The sequence below is a fragment of the Ursus americanus genome, chromosome 16 (genome assembly GCF_024610735.1).
Source record: "Ursus americanus isolate L20-20 chromosome 16, mUrsAme1.1.p, whole genome shotgun sequence".
Classification (NCBI taxonomy): domain Eukaryota; kingdom Metazoa; phylum Chordata; class Mammalia; order Carnivora; family Ursidae; genus Ursus; species Ursus americanus.
The window spans coordinates 31,517,228-31,535,635 of NC_142142.1; the positions used below are offsets into that span (position 1 = coordinate 31,517,228).

At 42.0% G+C, this 18,408-nt stretch overlaps 1 protein-coding gene and 1 pseudogene across 4 annotated transcripts in view; one reads left to right on the plus strand and one right to left on the minus strand.

Annotated features, from left to right (window-relative positions):
- SMCO4 (single-pass membrane protein with coiled-coil domains 4) overlaps window positions 1-963 on the plus strand; it is a 62,658-nt gene extending 61,695 nt beyond the window's left edge. For all 4 annotated transcript variants that reach the window (XM_087868254.1, XM_087868256.1, XM_087868255.1 and 1 more), the window contains one exon: window positions 225-963. In XM_087868254.1, coding sequence (XP_087724380.1) covers window positions 308-487 — 180 coding nt within the window. In that variant the 5' untranslated portion in view covers window positions 225-307 and the 3' untranslated portion in view covers window positions 488-963. The remainder of the gene's footprint in view (window positions 1-224) is intronic.
- Window positions 964-8,995: 8,032 nt separating this feature from the next.
- LOC123787882 (SOSS complex subunit C pseudogene) lies at window positions 8,996-11,592 on the minus strand (annotated as a pseudogene).
- Window positions 11,593-18,408: the final 6,816 nt, after the last annotated feature.

The following is an 18,408-nucleotide window of genomic DNA, read 5'->3' on the forward strand; positions in this document are numbered from 1 at the left end:
CTAAGTGAACAGGCCAGAAACCCACTCCCCATTCACTGACGGGCCTGGGTCCCCAGGGTACATCCAGCTCACCCCCACACCCCTACGTAGAGGGGCTGACGTCTGTCCCATGAGCCCTATTGTTGCCCCCTTGTCTTCTGAGCTGCAGGATAGCAGTTGCCTTTCACTTTGTAGTTTCTTTTCCCTTTCCTTCTGTTCATTTTTAATCGTCGTTCTCTCCCCAGGAGGTTCGGCGCCTTGACCAGAGGAGTGTGGCCCTTCCTTCCAAACCCTCTCCGGACGCGCCCTCCAGCATCTCCCGGGGAAGATGCGGCAGCTCAAAGGCAAGCCCAAGAAGGAGACGTCCAAGGACAAGAAGGAGCGGAAGCAGGCCATGCAGGAGGCCCGGCAGCAGATCACCACAGTGGTGCTGCCCACGCTGGCCGTGGTCGTGCTCCTGATCGTGGTGTTCGTGTACGTGGCCACGCGCCCCACCATCACCGAGTGAGCGTGGGGAGCCGAGGCCCGGGAGGGGGAAAGCAAAAGAGAAATGGCTTTCGTATTCAGAGATTTTCCTGATGCTGAGCTCTAAGCTGGAGCCCCCTGTCTTCTCTGGTCTTTGACTTGATTAAAGTTTCTCCAATTTCCCTGGGAGGGAATAGGGAACGTTTTATCAGTGAATGTGCCATACACCTTATGGTCCACTTCATGTGCCTTCCAGACTTCAAAGCAGCGTGTGTGTGTGTTTCTTTCTCGCTCCTGAAATCGATATGTCGCCCCACCTGGTGAGCGGAGGAATGGGTCATGAATCGCTTGGAATCAGTGCTCGCCCCATCCCCATTGTTTAGAACATGACTCTTTGCCTACATGTGTTCACGATTTCCAAAGGGACTGTATTTCTTCTCTGTGCTTAATGTGATTTGAAATATGTCGACTCAAAAGTGAAATATTTATTTTTTGAATAAAGGAGATAATAGCCTTAAACTGGATGTTTATCTTGCTTTGCCAGGAGGTGGCCTTGCCCTGAGGGAAGCGCAGGGAGGTGCTGTGTGTCTGCGGGGCACCCTCTCCAGGAGGCGGTGTCCCTCTTCTGTCCCCCCTCCCCCACCTTCTCCACCTCCCCTCCGTTCCCTGCTTGAATCAATTCCAGGATGGCTTGTGCTTTTTGTCTGGATCAGCTGAAGATTGAGAGACTCTTGAGAGGGGGCAGACAGGGTGCATTAATTGGTCTGTTTGAGCGAAGGAAGAGTTCTAATTGGAGTATGACTGCAAGTGCTTTTTACACCAGTTAGAAACAGCAATAGGAAAGTGGTCCTGGAGGGAAAGGTCAGACTCGGTTCTGTTCCTGCTGAAAGGATGCAAATTGTTTGCAGTCCAGCTGAGTTTTTGATGCAAATTGGCCCTGCTAGAAAAGTTCTGCATTGTATTCTGAGGGCATTGTTCGCCTGGCCCTGGTTCCCCGATGGAGTGACCCCTTTTTGGAAGTCAGATTCCTGATGACTGTGGTGAGGGTGTCGGTCCGCCGCCTGCCATTGCTGATTACAGAGAGGTTTGTGGGGAGAGAAGTGCTTTTCTAATCACGGTGGCTGCATGACTCGCTCACTGATGGCTCAGGCGCTTACTGGGGATTTGGGGCCTCTTGGAGCGAGTTCCTCAGGAAGACGAAGCAGCTGTTGAAAGGAAGGACCCCAGCAGATGCCCCGCGTTCCTGGGCCTCAGGGGGGCCGACAGAGCTCTGCAGGCCCCTCTGTGAGGGCTGGTCTCAGAGGGAGACGCTGTGCAGCCTTGGGCCCACTCACGTGCCTGTGGCCCTGGGGAGAGATTTACTAAAATATTTATCAAATGCAGAGTCTGCTAGCCTATAGTGTTTCTTAGGTTTCTATTTTTCTCTCCCCTGTTTGTTTCTCTTTCAAGCCCCGGTGCTTGTGGTCTGGGAAAGACTGAAGGCCACGGCCTCAGGGACCTGCTCGCTCAGGTGCAGAGCAAAGAGGAGACATCCCTGTTCTTCACACTGGCCGCAGAGCCACTGAAATGCAGAGTTGTGCCCGCTCCTGCCCTGAGAGTGCGTGTTGAGGCTGGTGCAAGGACAGCCCATCCCCTCCACTAGAAAGAGCCTGGGCCATGTGTCGTGCGATCGCCTGGTCTGTGTTTAGTTCCCAGCCTACGCTCAGAATAGTGGAGGCCCACCAAATCTCAGTTTCCCTGTCTGTAAATAACTGGTCAAGTCACTTCTTGGAAGTGGGCCATCTAGTAGAAAACAAGGCTTATGGAGCAAACCTGGGTCTTTACGCAGGTTTTGCTGCCAGAACCCCTCTGTCCACTTCCTCATGTGCAAGTGGAGGTTATCTTGCTTCATAGGGTTGATGGGAGGAATCAGTTGAAACAGTAAATTTGTAAAGCCAGGTCCGGCTCCTGGGACAGAGTGGTTACTCTGTAAATAGTAACGGTAGCTCAGCATTTTACACGTATTACCTCATGTATTTCTCACACAGCCCTAGGAGGTAGGTACTGTTAGTACTCAGTTTTACAGATGAGTAAACTGAGGCAGGCCTAGAAACTTGTCAGTGTCTGACAACAAGTAAGTGGAGAAGCCCAGGTGTGTTTATTTTTATTTTTATGCTTTTGTTACGGGCAATTTCAAAATATACAGAAATAGAATACTACAGTATACCTCATGGAGCGATAGGGCAGTTTCAGCGAGCCAGCACGTGGCCGCTCCTGCCCTCCGTCTCTGCCGCCCCCGCCCCCGGCCACCCTCACGTCACGTGCACACACACATTGGGTCGTTTTGCCGCAAGCCAGTGCCTGAGATTTAGGCCCAGACAGGCTGGCTCCAGCATCCAAGCTGTTTGTCATCAAGATCTATTACCTCTTAATAAATACGAATTTCCTTCTCTCCATTCTCCCTGTCGAAAGAAACCTATCCTGCCCAGGTACGTGTGAACAGCCCTTACTGGTAACAGTTGTCTTGAACAGCCTCAGACGCCATCTTTAGACAAACAGACCACGAGTTCAGCCTTGTCCACTGGGTGTCTAACAGCCGCTCAATCTCTCATCTGCTGCTTGCTGGGCTAGGACCCTCAACCCTGTAGCAATCCAGGAGAAACATCTCTTTCATGGGTTCCTTATTAAGACATTTTAGCATTCTTGCCGAGGACATTTGGGGTATGGTGTGAGAAGAGCATGAGCTCTGGGAACTCATAACTCAGCCACTTTCTAGCCAGATGACCTCAGTCAGGTCCCATAACCTAAGCTGCAGTTGACCCACATCGGTCAAGTTAGGTTCGTCTTACTACGTGGAGGATGTTGGGAGGATAAACAGGAAAAGGGCATGCCATCGCGCCTGGAACGTTGTAGGTGCTCAGGAAGTGGCCATTCCCTTCCTCCTCATCAGACCTCACAGAACCATACATCAAGGCCTGCCTCCCAAGGCTCTCCTTGCCGGGCCCACACAACACCATCCGCTGTGTAACAGATCCTTTAGGTGTTCCTGGCTCTTATTTCACTCACTGTTTTCCTCTTTGTTGTGCGTCGGGGGGCCTCGTGGATTTGATCTGGGTTTTCCAGAGAAGGCAATTACCAGACAGCCTTGGTGAAAGCAGGCTGAAAATGGACTTTTAAAAGTTAACACAACTTTGATGTGAACCACCCCCTGGCCGTGAGGAGATGCCAATTTACTGCGGGCGGAATTTAACGATTCCCAGGGTAAATAGTACTCCCACGTGGGTGCCCTGGTAATGATTTGAGACACCAGCTTTCGCGTTATTCCAAGTTATTCAGCAGCTTCAAGGCAAAACTGAATGATTTATTAGGAGTTTCACAGACAGTCATGCTGGGGTTGTGCAACAGAATCTGGGCTCTTGGTTCTCAGAGCCCTCATTACCCAGCCTAACGTTTCTTGAAGAACAAATTCCCAAAGAGGAATTGGGTTAGAAACAGGAATAGAAACCATTGTCATTGGTTTAAAAGGTGTCACTTGATGTGTTTTAAAAAATCACGATGCCGAGTTGTATTTGTGTTTCTCCTGGTTCTGAAGCTACCAGCTTTCATTCCTTGCCTGACAGTTCAAAACAGAGCAGCCTACGCCCACCTTTCCTCCGTGCACCCTTCATGAGGAAGTAGGAAGTGTGTAGTCGTTGGAGATGGGGACGCCTGCCTCAGGGTTGTTAGGAAGATTGAAGGGACGATCATCCTTCCCTCTTCCCCCCAGAGGATCTCACATCATTGTTTACCTGTTGGAGGTAGAAAAAGAAGGAGATCTCTTGAAACTGTGGCTCTTAGATTTCTTTTTGGAAGTCTACCCTCATATTACCTGTGCGTGTATGTATTTGTGTGTGTGTGTGTGTGTGTGTGTGTGTGTGTGTGTGTGTGTGGTCCTTTATAGCTCTATTGAGAATGCCCCACATGGTCAGTCCACCTGAAGATTTCTGTCTTACTTTGAATGCAATCCCCCCCTCCCCCCCCCCCCCCCCCCCCGGCCAGAAGCCGTCTCTAATTCTGTGTTCTCTACAGTACTTACCACAGACTTGGGTAAGCATGAAAAGTGAGGTGCAGAATCTGAAGATCAAGGAAATACATGAGTAGTTTCCTTTTGACCCTTTCAGGGTATCTGTACTCAAATTGGGTGAGGGTTTGCACAACTTCTGGATTCTTGTCCCACTTTCCCCCAGGCTTCCAAGATCAAGGAAGAGCACTTGAGCACGTAGGATTCGCCTCCCCTGCTCTATGAGGCCTAATTTTTCTTATGGGGCTTTGTGCAGTTTAGTAGCCAGTCTGTCCTCTTCTATTCTGAGTATTTTCTCATTCTACAAGGACCGTGTCTCCAACTTCAGTGTATTTCGATTGGGTCATCTGTATTATCTCCCTGCTTGCCAGTTCTTTGGAAAGGAGCCAGTCTTTTCAAAAAGCTTTTAATCCCTTAAGCTGTTGAATAATAATTTAAGGAAAGTAGACCAGAGTGAGCACTGGGATGCTCCCTATTGCCATGGGTAAGGATCTCTCTCCTTCCCTTGTTGTTGACTTCCCCATTGTTGTATGAAGGCTATAGGTCTTTGAACCTTCCTAGGAAGGACACCTGTCCCCACCTGTGAATATTCCTTTTCCAGTTGAAACAAAGCACAGCTACCCACACGCTGATCGCCTCCATTCTTTGAGAATGCATATTAAGCCTTTTGGGATTAGGCCTGACTCACAAGTCATCAACTCACGTGGACTGGAGTAAATGCATAAGGCCCATTGTGGACTCCTTTTGCAAGCCCTTCCACCTTCAATTACCTCTTCCTCTAACTGCATTACTGGCTCAGCTGAAGTTCTTCCCATCCATTCATCCACCCAGATTTTCTATAAACATTGAAATTACCTGTCTCACACCCTCTCAGACTGGCCATGGCAATAATTTTAACATTAGCAAAACAATTATAAAATAAGCCTGCCATAAGGGGCAAAGGAATGACATACACTAGTAACATAATAATAAATGATGACGTTATAATCATAGATATGTATGTTGCTAACAATATAGCTTCAAAATAGATAAAGCAAGTGACCATGGACACACTAGGAATAGTTCAACAGTTTTAGTTGGAGATTTTAAGAGATACCTTTCAGAAATGGATAAATCAGCTGCAAAGAGCAAAGATAGAAGATTTGAATGATAAAATTAATCAACTTGACCTAGTAGATAAATACAGATCTTTCCACTCAACAGAGAATGAATATTTTTTAAGAGCACACATGGAACATTAATAAAAATTGGCTTAAAATATTTTAAATTTGATGAAAAATATAAACCCACAGATTCAAGAAGTTCAACAATTCCAAGCAAGATAAACACACACACACAAAACCATACCTAGGCACCTCAAGGTCAAATTGCTGAGAACCAAAAATAAATTGTTACAGAGGTAGAAGTCAGGCCTCAGGTGTCTCCTCTTTTGCATTTAGCACTAGAAGATTGATGTTGACAAAATTCTCAGGAGGAAAAAGCCTACCCAGGACCATTTTTGTGTTTTTCCTTTGTGTATTCATTTAACAAATATTTATAGTGCAACTAGGCGCCAGGCACTGTTCTGGGCATTGAAATACACCAACGAATGAAACAGACACATCTTCCTGACGAGTGTCCATTCCAGTAAGGGGATATATCAATCAAACTACCACTTCTCTGTGAATGTAATGCACGCAAACGTGGGACAATTAAGGAATACATCTCTCATAAGCATTTTGTGAAGAAGCCACAAGAGGATAAAGTCCAAACAATCAGGAGATAAATGGAGAAACTAAAGAATTTGGTATGAGACAAAGAAGAATGGAGTTTGAGAGTTACGGGTACAAAAGCACCGTAACAGAAGTTGGAGGTAGGAGGAGAAGATAAGAAGTGGCAAACGTATTCTGATTTCCTGCTCTCATTATTAGGAGTAAAAATTATTTAAAGTTTATAATTTAAAGTATAAGGGTAAGTACTGAAAGAATAAGTAGAAAAAATATAATCAGCTCAAAAATTTAGTGGAAGAGGGAGCATGAAGAAGTAAAAGCATACTGTTATTTTGTCATAGTTTTTATTTATTTATTTATTTATTTTGAGAAAGAAGTGTGAGCAGGCAAGAGGGGAGGGAGAGAGAGAGAATCTTAAGCAGGCTCCACACACCTCATGGAGCCTGATGCGGGGCTCGATCGCATGACCCTGAGATCATGACCTGAGCTCAAATCAAGAGTGGGCGCTTAACCAATTGAGCCACCCAGGCGACCTGTCATTGTTTTTATGTGGTATCAGTGTCATTAGACAGTAATGAATAGGAGATTAATAAATAAAGGTAACCACTTAAGACGAAAACCTTTAAAATGATCAGAACACGTACATGAGTAAAGGAAATAAGTCACCTATTGGAAATTATTTTAAAGCATCTATGGAAATAAAAAAGTGTAAAATATGCTGACAGAAACAAAACCAAAGAGCTGTCTCTGTAAATATAAGTGGCTGGATATACTTATTTAAAGAAAATGTCTCAAATAGGATTATAAAGGAAACCCAAGTATACGTCATCTAAAAAAGATACACTTTAAAGTGATTTGAGACCACTGAAAGTAAAAGGATGGGCAAAAAGTAGATCAGTGATACATGCCGAAAATGACAGTACGGCTCACAGAGCTGGGAGGAGAATTTATAGCCTTAAATATTTGTATTGAGAAACATGAGAACATGAAATTGTCTGGGAAACTAGAAGAAATCAGTATTCACAACCTCACTGTTACAGTTGAATGGGAGCAAACAGCATAGAAGAGTTAAGAATGATAGAGTATATAATTCAAGATGGAGACCTAAAAATTATGAATATGTACAAAATAATTGAGTTTTTCTTTTTTATAACAATTTCAATATATATGTGTATATATTTTAAGTTTTTAAATTACAGTTAGCATACAGTGTAATATTAGTTTCAGGTCTAGAATTCATTGATTCATCACTTACATACATCTCCAGTGCTCATCACAATAAGTACTCTCCTTAATACCCATCCCCCATCTAGCCCATCCCCCACCCACCTCCCTCCTGAACCCTCAATTTGTTCTCCATCATTAACAGTCTCATGGTTTGCCTCCCTCTCTCTTTTCCTTTCTTCTATGTGTATCTGTTTTGTTTCTTAAACTCCATATATGAGTGAAATCATATGGTATTTGTTCTTTCCTGACTGACTTATTTCGCTTAGCATAATACCCTCTAGTTCCATCATGTCCTTACAAATTCTTTATGATGGCCGAGTAATATTCCAGTGTGTGTGTGTGTGTGTGTGTGTGTGTGTGTATGCATACCACCTCTTCTTTATCCATTCATCAGCTGATGGACATTTGGGCTCTTTCCATAGTTTGGCTATTGTTGATAATGCTGCTATAAATATTGGGGTGCATGTACCCCTTTGAATCAGTATTTTTGTATCCTTTGGATAAATACCTAGAGCAATTGCTGGGTCGTAGGGTAGTTGTATTTTTAACTTTTTGAGGAGCCTCCATACCGTCTTCCACAGTGGCTGCACCAGGTAAAATGATCAAGTTTTTCTTAACAGAAATTACAGGAAGTACAAGGGGTGACAGACAGAAACATCCTAGTAAGTGGAGACTTTTGTTCACCATTTTCAGCCCACGACAGAGCAAGTGAATAAAACATAAAGGTTTAGAAGACCCGCACATAATAAAATAACCCTGACTCTCATATATCAAATTCTTGGCTTTTTATAAGTTTCAGAAACATTTACAAAAATTGTGTTACTTATTGCTTATTTAATGCTTGACTCCTTCCTCTAAATCATGAGCTCAACGAAATGGGAAAGGAACTTGTCTTGCTAACCCTATTTTCTCAGGAACCAACAGAGGTGACCCGTAAATATTTTCAAAGAAGTGAAAGAATACTTTGTTCACAAAAGAAAAATACAAATGGCCAGCAAGTCGGGGGTGGGGGGGGTGGGGAGTGCAACTTTATAAACGAAGGTATTTCTGTTTAAATAATACTAGAGTGCCATCTCACCTCTCGGTTGTCCACGACTTAAAAACCGTGCTCTAAATCTTTGCTTTATATATAAATGCATACCTCGATAATGCGTCCCCTCTGCAGAATGTCAGGCAGAATAGATAACACAAGTAGTCCTTCGCAGTTCCTGATCCCCTCACGCAAACATCCAAGGTGAGCTGTGACCTTGAGGAAATGTACTACTAGTGTTAGCATATCCTAATTTGTCCCTTATTTCAGTGGGTGGCATGGCCCGAGGCAGGATGCATATCATCCTGATAGGCCCACAACAGAGGCCAAGCCACCCCCAAACAGCCCCCAGGATCTCTGTGCTTAGCCGTTCTTGCCCCTCACGGTCAATTTGCCCCCCTCTGAAGCTCTCCCCCAGAGGAGCATCTCCCCAGGCTGGCATTTAGCTTATTGCTGACATATAAATTTGCTACCTGGAACTCAGAGGACATTTCCATCAAGCTATAAATGTACATATTTCTAGAAAGCTCTATGGAGTTTACTGGTTCAATCTCCTATCTCTTCCGACAGCACCCTCATAGATTTTGAGTAAGTATCTAAGATTCGGACTCCAGGCTGCAGCTGGAGAAGATGGGCCCCAAATGTTGGTGTTAACAAAACAAAAAGCAGGAGAAAAAGGATTTTGAGGAAAATCCCACATCCAAATAAGGATATCTTACTGTACTTCCTCCAAGTTCGGCTTGAGATATGACCCTCTGCCTCCTAGTCTAACCACCTGCAGTGATGGTAAGAATCAGCTACATCCAGTGTGATGATTTGAGTCTGTGTGCATGGAGTAACCGCAGGTTGGGACATACGCCCCCATCCCAGTTCTTCGCTGGGTAAGAACGATGCCAAGCCCAGATGTCATGCTAAACCCTTACAACCGCATGAGTCCCTGATGCGTTGGCTGACACTATGATTCCTGAATAAAGACCTCTGGTTAATGATGGTGAGCTGAGCACATGCTCCCTCCCGATGGTTAAACGATGAAGGAAGTGGAATTCCTAGGAGGAAGAGAAAGGGAGTGGAGTAAGAGGAACGACATCTGGGAAGATGGAAAGCAAATGGACGCGTGGTAACTGGTTTAGCAGACCTGAGCTCATGATGCTGAGAGGAAAGCAAGAACAGAGGCTTTTGAAGAGCAAATCCAGAGGAGGTTATACACCCACTGTTTGTATCCCTTTCAAGTTAGGAGTGGGAATGGACACCTCCCTCTAGAAAACCACTACAGTAGTTATAAGAACTAACGACTGAAAACACATTTTAAGACCTCTGATTGTGCTTAGATCTCTAAAGTTTTAGCATCTAAAACACCATTAAATGAACATATAGTGTTTCTTGGTGTTTGCATTAAACTCAATAAACCACTACAGCCTGTGGGTCAAATCCAGCCTGCCATCTGTTTTTGAACAGATGGAGAGCTAAGAATAGCTACTTTTTTTTTAAATTAGACTTTCTATTGTGAGATAATTGTAGATTCGAATGCAGTTGTAAGAAGGAATACAGAGAGATCCTGTGTACACTTTACCTAGTTCCCCCAACATTAACTTTTTCAAACCTATAGTGCGGTATCCTGGGACAACCGGCATATTGACGTTGGCACAGTCAAGGTACAGGTCCTCACCAGGGTGCTCAGGGGCCCCGCTTATAGCCACACCCACTTCCCTTCTACCCCGGCTGCCTCATTGTCCCACAGCAACCGCTAGTCTGGTTTTGTCATTTTGTCATTTCAAGAAGGTTTTGCTATATAACAAAATGTAACTATTGGGGATTGGCTTTTTTTGCTCAGCTTAATTCCCTGGACAGTCCTCTAGGTTTTGTATGAATCAGTTGTTTTTTTTTTTTTTTTTTTTTTTTTTTTTTTATTGCTGACTGTTATCCCATGGTTTGGATGTATCTCGTTTTTTTAGAATTGTTTTTATTTTTTTATAATAATAAAAAAAAGAATTATTTTTAATAGCATTTAGTCACATTATTTATAGTGGCATAGGTTTGTAGAAGATGTTTAAGATTGGTTGATAACTTAGTCTTATCTCAGATTTTCTTCTAGAATTGAGGCTAGGAGAACTAGTTATAAGTTAAAGAATATTTCAGGGGGCACCTGGGTGGCTCAGTCGGTTAAGCATCTGCCTTTGGCTCAGGTCATGATCCCGGGATCCTGGAATCAAGCCCCACAGTGGGCTCCCTGCTCAGTGTGGAGCCTGCTTCTCCCTCTCCCTCTGCCTGCTGCTCCCCCCTGCTTGTGCTCTCTCTCTGTCAAATAAATGAATAAAATCTTAAAAAAAAAAAAAAGAATATTTCAGGATGATATGTTGGCTATAAACTCAAAAGCTACACTGATATCAATTCTATAAACAGCAAATATGAATGTAACTTATTTAAGCCTATTAATTCACATTTTGAAAAAGCACACTCATTTTTTAAAGCTGAGTACTATCAATGGTTCTTGAAAGTCTATTGTGGACGTGATATACTGAGTCCAACTAGTGGGAGGCTTTAGGGTGAATTTATGTGACCATCCAATTCAGTCTCATTTAGAGTTAAAAATCAAACTGTGTTAACGAAAAAAGTTATAGGGGCACCTGGGTGGCTCAGTCGGTTAAGTGTCTGCCTTTGGCTCAGGTCATCATCCTGGGGTCCTGGGATCAAGCCCCACGGTGGGCTCCCTGCTCAGTCTGCTTCTTCCTCTCCCTGTGTCCCTCCCCCTGCGTGTGCTCTCTCTCTCTCTCTTTCACATACACGTACCCTTCTTTTAAAGAAGCACAAAATACAAAGTTCACCAAAATTCTGAACATCACAGTGTGTACCGCACTGAATGATAGGAGCTTTAGCATTTGACATGACAAAGTCACTTTCAGTAAAATATTTTGTCCCTTCCGGGTCAAGGTGAGGGAGAACGGGAAGAAGAAGCTTCCCCCAACCGCACTCTCGAGACAAGAGGTACCCAGACAAATGTGGGTGTGCGTGCTACAAAGGCGCCCTTTGCGGGGCAGCAGTAGGCGGCTGCTGAGCGCCGTCCCGAAGTCCTTGTCAAGAGAGGGTCTCGGGAGTGCAGTGCCCACTCCAGCTCCAGGATGGTTTGTTGAAGACGGGCTCTGCATCAGCAATTGTCTTTTCTCTCTGCCCAGTCCTGCCAAGACCCGTTGATAATTTCCTTTTCTCTCTGTCCAGTGCTGCCAAGATTCCAACTCTATTTTTGCTTTGAAAATCTTTCACAGCTTCTAGAAGCTGCCTGAGTTCCTGGGCTCTGTGGTCCCCTTTCTCTATCTTCGCGGCCAGTGACGCCGCATCTCCCTGATCCTGCTGCTGCGGCCACGTCTCTCCCTGAACTTTGTTGTGTTCTTATTTTTGTAATCACTCACCGGTGGAAGGACATCTGTGTTGTTGCCAGTTTGGGGCTATTATGAATAAAGCTGCTATGAACATTCATGGCTAGGTTTGCGTGTGTGTGAACATAAGTCTTCACTGCTCTGGGAGAAATGCCAAGGAGCGCAATTGCTACATCATATGGTGGCTGCCAAACTGTTTTCCAAAGTAGCGGTACCACTTTACATTCCGACCAGCAGTGTGATCCAGTTTCTTTGTGTTCCTGCCAGCATGGCGTGTTGTCACTATTTTTTAATTTTTAGCTATTCTGATAGATGTGGAGTGATATCTTACTGTGGTTTTAATTTGCATTTCCCTAATGGCCAATAATGTTGAACATCTTTTTATGTGCCTATTTGCAGTCTGTATATTCTCTTCAGTGAAATGTGTCTTCATGTCTTTTACGCATATTCTAATTGGATTTTTTGCTGTTGAGTTTGGAGAACTTTTCCTACATTCTAGATGCTAGTTTTTGTTCAGATATGTGGTTTGCAAATATTTTGTCCCAGTAGCTTTTTTCCCCTTTTTCTTTAAATATTTATTTATTTTATTTAGAGGGTGAGAGTGTGAGCAGGGGGAGGGGCAGAAGGAAAGAGAGAGAGAGAAGCAGACTCCCGCTAAGGGCTGAACCCGAAGTGGGGCTCGATCTCATGACCCTGATATCATTACATGAGCCCAAATCAAGAATCCGTCGCTTTACCCACTGAGCCACCTAGGCGCTCCAGCTTTTTTTTTTTTTTTCCCCTTAATAGGGCCTTTAGCAGAGTGAATGTTTTTAATTTTGATACCTTCTGATTTATCAATTTTTCCTTTTATGGATTGTGCTTTTCCTTCATGTGTAAGAACTCTCATAGTTCCCATAGCTTTTCTCCTATATATTTGTCCTAAAAATTTTATAGTTTTACATTTAAGTCCATCATCCATTTTTGTATAATTTTATAATTTGTTCATTACTAAAAAAAAGTTGATTTTTGTATAAAGTATGAGACTTAACATGTCTTGCTTACTTTCCCTATATATTTAGGCTTCAAACTGGGTAGACTGAATCTTCTTTATTCTTTTTCAATTTGCTTTAATTATTTTAGTTCCTTTGCCTTTCCATATAAATTTTAGAATAATCTTGTCTATGTCTACCAAAAACATCTTGCAGAAGTTTTGATAGGAATTGTGTAAACCTATATGTTGATTTTGAGAAAACTGAGATCTTTCCTATGACTCTTCCAGTCCGTCATTATAACTCTCATTTGTTTAAATCTTCTTTCACTTCTTTCTCATTGTTCCAGTATACAAGTCCTGCACTTATTTTGTTAGATTTACACCTACTTTCATTTATTTGAATGATCGTAAATGATATTATATTTTTAATTTCAATGTCCATGTATTCATTGCTGGTATGTAGAAATACAATTGATTTCTGTGTTTCTGTTGTGTCCTGCAAGCTTGCTGACCTCACCTCTTACTTCTACGACTTCTTTTGTAGATTTCTTGGGACTTTCTACAGACAATCATGTCATCGGACAATAGGGAACGTTTTATTTCTTCATTTCTGATCTGAGTACCTTTTCTTCTTTTCTTCACTTATCACACTGGCTAGAACTTCCAGCACTGTGTTCGTGGAAGTGGTGAGAATGGACATACTTGCTGCAGTCCTGAGCATTCTTTCACCTTTAAGCAAAATATTATCCTTCGGTTTTTTGGTAAATGTTATTTATCAAGTTGAGAAAGTTTCTTGCTATTACTATTTTTCTGAGTTTTTTAAATCATGAAATGGTATTTAATTTTGTCAATATTTTTTCTTCATTAGTTGATATGAAGATACGATTTTTCTTCTTTAGTCTTTGTATGTCTTTAGGCAGATTACATTGATTGATTTTTGAATATTGAAACAGTCTTGAATCCCTGAAATAAATCTCATTTAATCATGGTGTATAGTTCCTTTTATATATTACTGAATTCTATTTGCTAATCTTTTGTTAAGGATTTTTACATCTGTATTCGTGAGGGAAACTGGTCTGCACTTTTTTGGTACTGTCTTTGTCTAGTTTTGGGATCATGGTAATGTTAGCTTATGAAATAAATTGGGAAGTCTTCTATTTTCTGGTAAAGATTGTGTAGAATTTGTGTTGATTCTTATTCAAACATCTATTAGAATTTTCTGGCGAAAACATATGGGCCTGGAGATTTCTTTTTTGATAGTTTTAAAATTATGAGTTCGGTTTCCTCAATAGTTTTAAGGTTATTCAAGTGATCTATTTAATATTGGGTAGGTTGTGGTCATTGTGTTTTTCAACTAATTTCAGCTAAGTTGTCACGTAACTATTTGTATTCACAGCATTCATAATAGTGTTGTTCACAGCATTCTCTTATTATCCTTTTGATTTCTGCAGAGTCTCAGTAATGTCCCCTGTTTCATTCCTGATATTAGTAATTTGTGTCTTCTTCCCTTTTTTCCTTTGTCAGTCTTGCTAGAGATTTGTCAGTTTTATTGATGTTTTTGGAAAAGAATCAGCTCTTTGTTTCCCTGATTTTCTCTATTATTTTTCTGCTTTCAGTTTTATTGATTTATGTTCTTATCATTTTTATTTCCTTCCTTCTGCCTCCTTTGGATTTATTTTGTTCTTTTTGTTCTCGATGCTTGAGAGAGGAGCTTAGATGATTGATTTGAGACTTTTTCTCTTTTCTAATGTGTTCTTTTAGTCCATAAAGTTCCCTCTTGCCATTGCTTTAGCTGTTTCTCACAAATTTTATGTTACACTTCATTTCCATTCAGTTCAGTGTCTTTTTAAATTTCCCTTGAGACTTCCCTATTGACCCATTGATTATTTAGAATGTTGTTTAGTTTTCAACTGTTTGGATTTTCACGTTATTGATTTTTAGTTCTTTCTTTTCCTATTTTTTATTTTCTAGTTTCTTTCTGTTATTAATATCTAGTTTGATGCTATTGTGGTGGTAGAATATGCTATTATTTTGTTTCTTTTAAATTTGTTGAGGTTTGTTTGATGCCTCGTGTTGTGGAATACCTTGGCTTATGTTCTGAGGGCACTGCAGGGGAATGTGTATTCTGCTTGGTGGTGTCATTCATCCATCCATCCATCTGTCCATCCGTCCATCCATCCATCCATCCATCCATCCAGTTAGTTAGTTAGTTTATAGGACTTCCTTAATTCTTTTAGGGTAGATCTAATGGTGACCAATTCTCTTAGTTTTCCTTCACCTGAGAATGTCTTAACTTCCTCCTCATTCCTGAAGGATATTTTCACTTGGTATCATATTCTCGGTTAATGGTTCTTTCTTTCAGCACTTGAAAATATTAGGTCATTTACTTCTGGTCTTAATGTTTTCTGATTAGAAATTTGGTTTAATTAAAATTGTTTTCTCTTTAGAGATATGGTGTTGTTTCTTTCTTGCTGCTTCCAAGATTTTTCTGTTTTTAGTTTTTGGAAGTTCGACTGTACTATGTCATAATGTGGATTTCCTTGGGTTATCCTGTTTGGTGTTTGCTTAGCTTTGGGGGGAGTTTTCAGGCGTTATTTCTATGAGTACTTGTTTAGCCCTGCCCTTTCTTCTTCTTTCAAGACTCTAGTGATACAGTTGTTAGGTCCTTTTTTTATAGTTTTACACATTTCTGAGATTTTTTTCTGTTGCTATTTTTCCCATTCTGTTCTCTTTCTGTTGTTCAGATTGGGTGATTTCTATTGTTCATTGATTGTTTTCTCTGTCTCCTCCATTCTACTTTAGAGCCCATCCACCGAGTTTTTATTTGATAATGTATTTCTCAATTCTAAGACCTCCATTTGGTTTCACTTTATATCTTCCATTTCTTTGCTGAAATTTCCTATATTTTCACTTTTCCAAGCATGTTTCTAATTGTTTACTGAGTCATTTTATAACAGCTACTTTAAATCTTTCCAGATAACTCTAACATCTGTGTCATCTTGCTGTTGTCCTCTATTGATTGTATTTTCTCATTCAAGTTGAGGTCTTTCTGTTTCTTGATATATGTGAGTTTTGATGGAAACTTGTATATTGGGGCACTATATTGTGAGACTCTGGATGTTATTTAAATGCTATGTTTTCATAGGTCTGTTCAAACAACTTTTGAGCAGGGCAATGGGGTATAGCATCATTATTGCCAAATGGTAGTGGAAGTCCAGGTGTTGACTCAGCCTCTGTTAATACCCAGGGAGAGGGCTTCCTCATCGCTCCTGAGTAGGGTGGGAGTCCTGTTCCCCGATAGTCTTTTGCTGGTACTACCCTGGTTGGGAGGGGCAAGGGAGCCTCATTACTGCCTCTTACATGGGCTCCAGTGACACTGTTGGGGGTGGGTGGCCTCATTACCACTGAGCCATGGTGAGTATCCTGTCTCCATGTCCTCCACTGCCATCACCCTACTGGAGAGGAGTGGGCTTGCCTTGTAGTGCTTCCTGGGGGTCCCCACGTAGAGTCCACTGATACAGCTGCGGGGGGTGCCTCACACCTGCTGGCAGGAGTGAAAGTTCTGCCACCCTCCTCAGCCTTCTTGGACACTCTGATAGGGGGTTTGGGGCCAGGGTGGAAATTTAGGCTCTCTGTCTACATTTGCTTGGGGGGGAGGTGAGAGTGTGGCCACAGTCTTTTCTGAGGTGTTTGGCTGAATTAGGGTGATTATTGTGTAAAAGTTTTCTGCCTTGCTAGGCTGCCCCTTTTATTTAGAGAGAGCAGGCGTTGCTGGAGCTTTTTAGTGTCCCTTGCCATTTCAAGATTGTCTGCTTTCTCGACTCCAAGTTTGGGATATATGAGTGTATTAGTTTGCTAGAGGTCATACAGCAAAGTACTATGTATAAACTGGGTGGCTTAGACGACAGACTCAAAATTTTGGGTGCCTTATCCATCTAGCATAATATCTTCAATGAAATAAACGCATATTTTCCAAAATGAAGCAATTACATTTGGCCATTAAATCCTATATTTTCTTAAGTACTCATATTTTTAATATTAAAAATAGTGACATAACTGTATGGATGTTTCCCAAGCTCTGAGATGTTCTTGACTCGTGTTTGTTTTTTCGAACTACTGTGTTGAGATATGATTGACATGCAAAGTGCTGTACATATTTAATGTATATAACTTGATGGATTTGAAGATAAGTACATGTCCATGAACCCATCATCACAACCTATGTCATAAACATATTTGCTTCCAAAAGTTTTCTCCCATCTTATTATTCTTGATGATTATTTTCAGAGCTTCGTGTGTGTGTGTGTGTGTGTGTGTGTGTGTGTGTATACACTGCATACATATATACACACACATACACACACGTATGTATACATTCCCGAAAGTTTTGGGCTCAACTCTTGTTAATATAAAAACCTTTGGTTACAAATTAAACTTTGTATGTAGCAAACTTTGTATTTGAAGCCAAAGAGCTGTTTTAGTTTGATTACTCATAATTTTATCCAACAAAATCGTTTGGAATGACTCATCTGATAATTTATCTCGGCCAAGAGATATGTTTGGATTGGAAATAGTTTGAGCTCTAACAGTACTGACTTTGGAAGATTCTCCCCCAAGCTGATGGAAATGAAGAATTTCAAAGCCGTACTGCTCTTGTTTTTAGAAACAAACAAACAAAAACCCAAAAGAGATCCTACCGGATGGGGAGAATGGTAGCTCAGTTCTTTTATGTTTTATCGATTTAATGTGTAAACTTCTCTGATGAAGACGCGTCTCTTGTGCACCTCGGTGCAACATAGCATCGTCTTAGCATCGGCCCTTTGCCCTCATCTGACATAATAATTTTTTAAGGAGTTCACCATATCTTTTAAAAGATTTATTTATTTATTTGACAGAGAGAGAGAGAGAGAGAGAGAGAGAAAACATGAGTGGGGGGAGGGGCAAAGGGAGGGAAAGAATCCTCAAGCAGATTCACTGCCAAGCGCAGAGCCTAAGGACCTTGAGATCATGACCTGAGCCAAAATCAAGAGTTGTCTGCTTAACCAGCTGAGGTACACAGGCACCCCCATCACAAAGGACATATTGATGAAATAAATGAAAGACTTAATTCTTTATTTTGTGTGAAGCACACAGAGCCAAATAAATTTTATCTCTGATGGGTTCTTCCATTGATTTCTGTGTGAGTGAACAGTGTTGAGGAAGTCACACGTCAGGCTCTTGTGACCCGGCAGAGGTCTTGATGATCAGTTATCAACTGTCAGTGTCAAAACAAGTGTGGTTCTCTTCCAACCACTTAGGTCCTAGGGCATTTTATCCCCCCCCCCCCCCCCCGTCAGGCAAGGGAGGAAGGCACTCCGTTTAGACTACGCGCAGCATCACCTTGGGTGCCTTCCCAAGAGGGCTTCCCTACGAACATCATCCTGGGGCTCCTAAGGCAGCAACTCTCTTATGAAGATGGTAATTCTCACCAAACTGAGATTCAGTGTAGATCAATCTGGAGAGAATTGCCATTTTAACCCCTATCAAAATCCCAGCAGCCTAATTTTTGGAAAAACCAGGAAGCTGACAAACTAATCCTAAAACTTATGTGGAAATACAAAGGGCCCAAAACAACC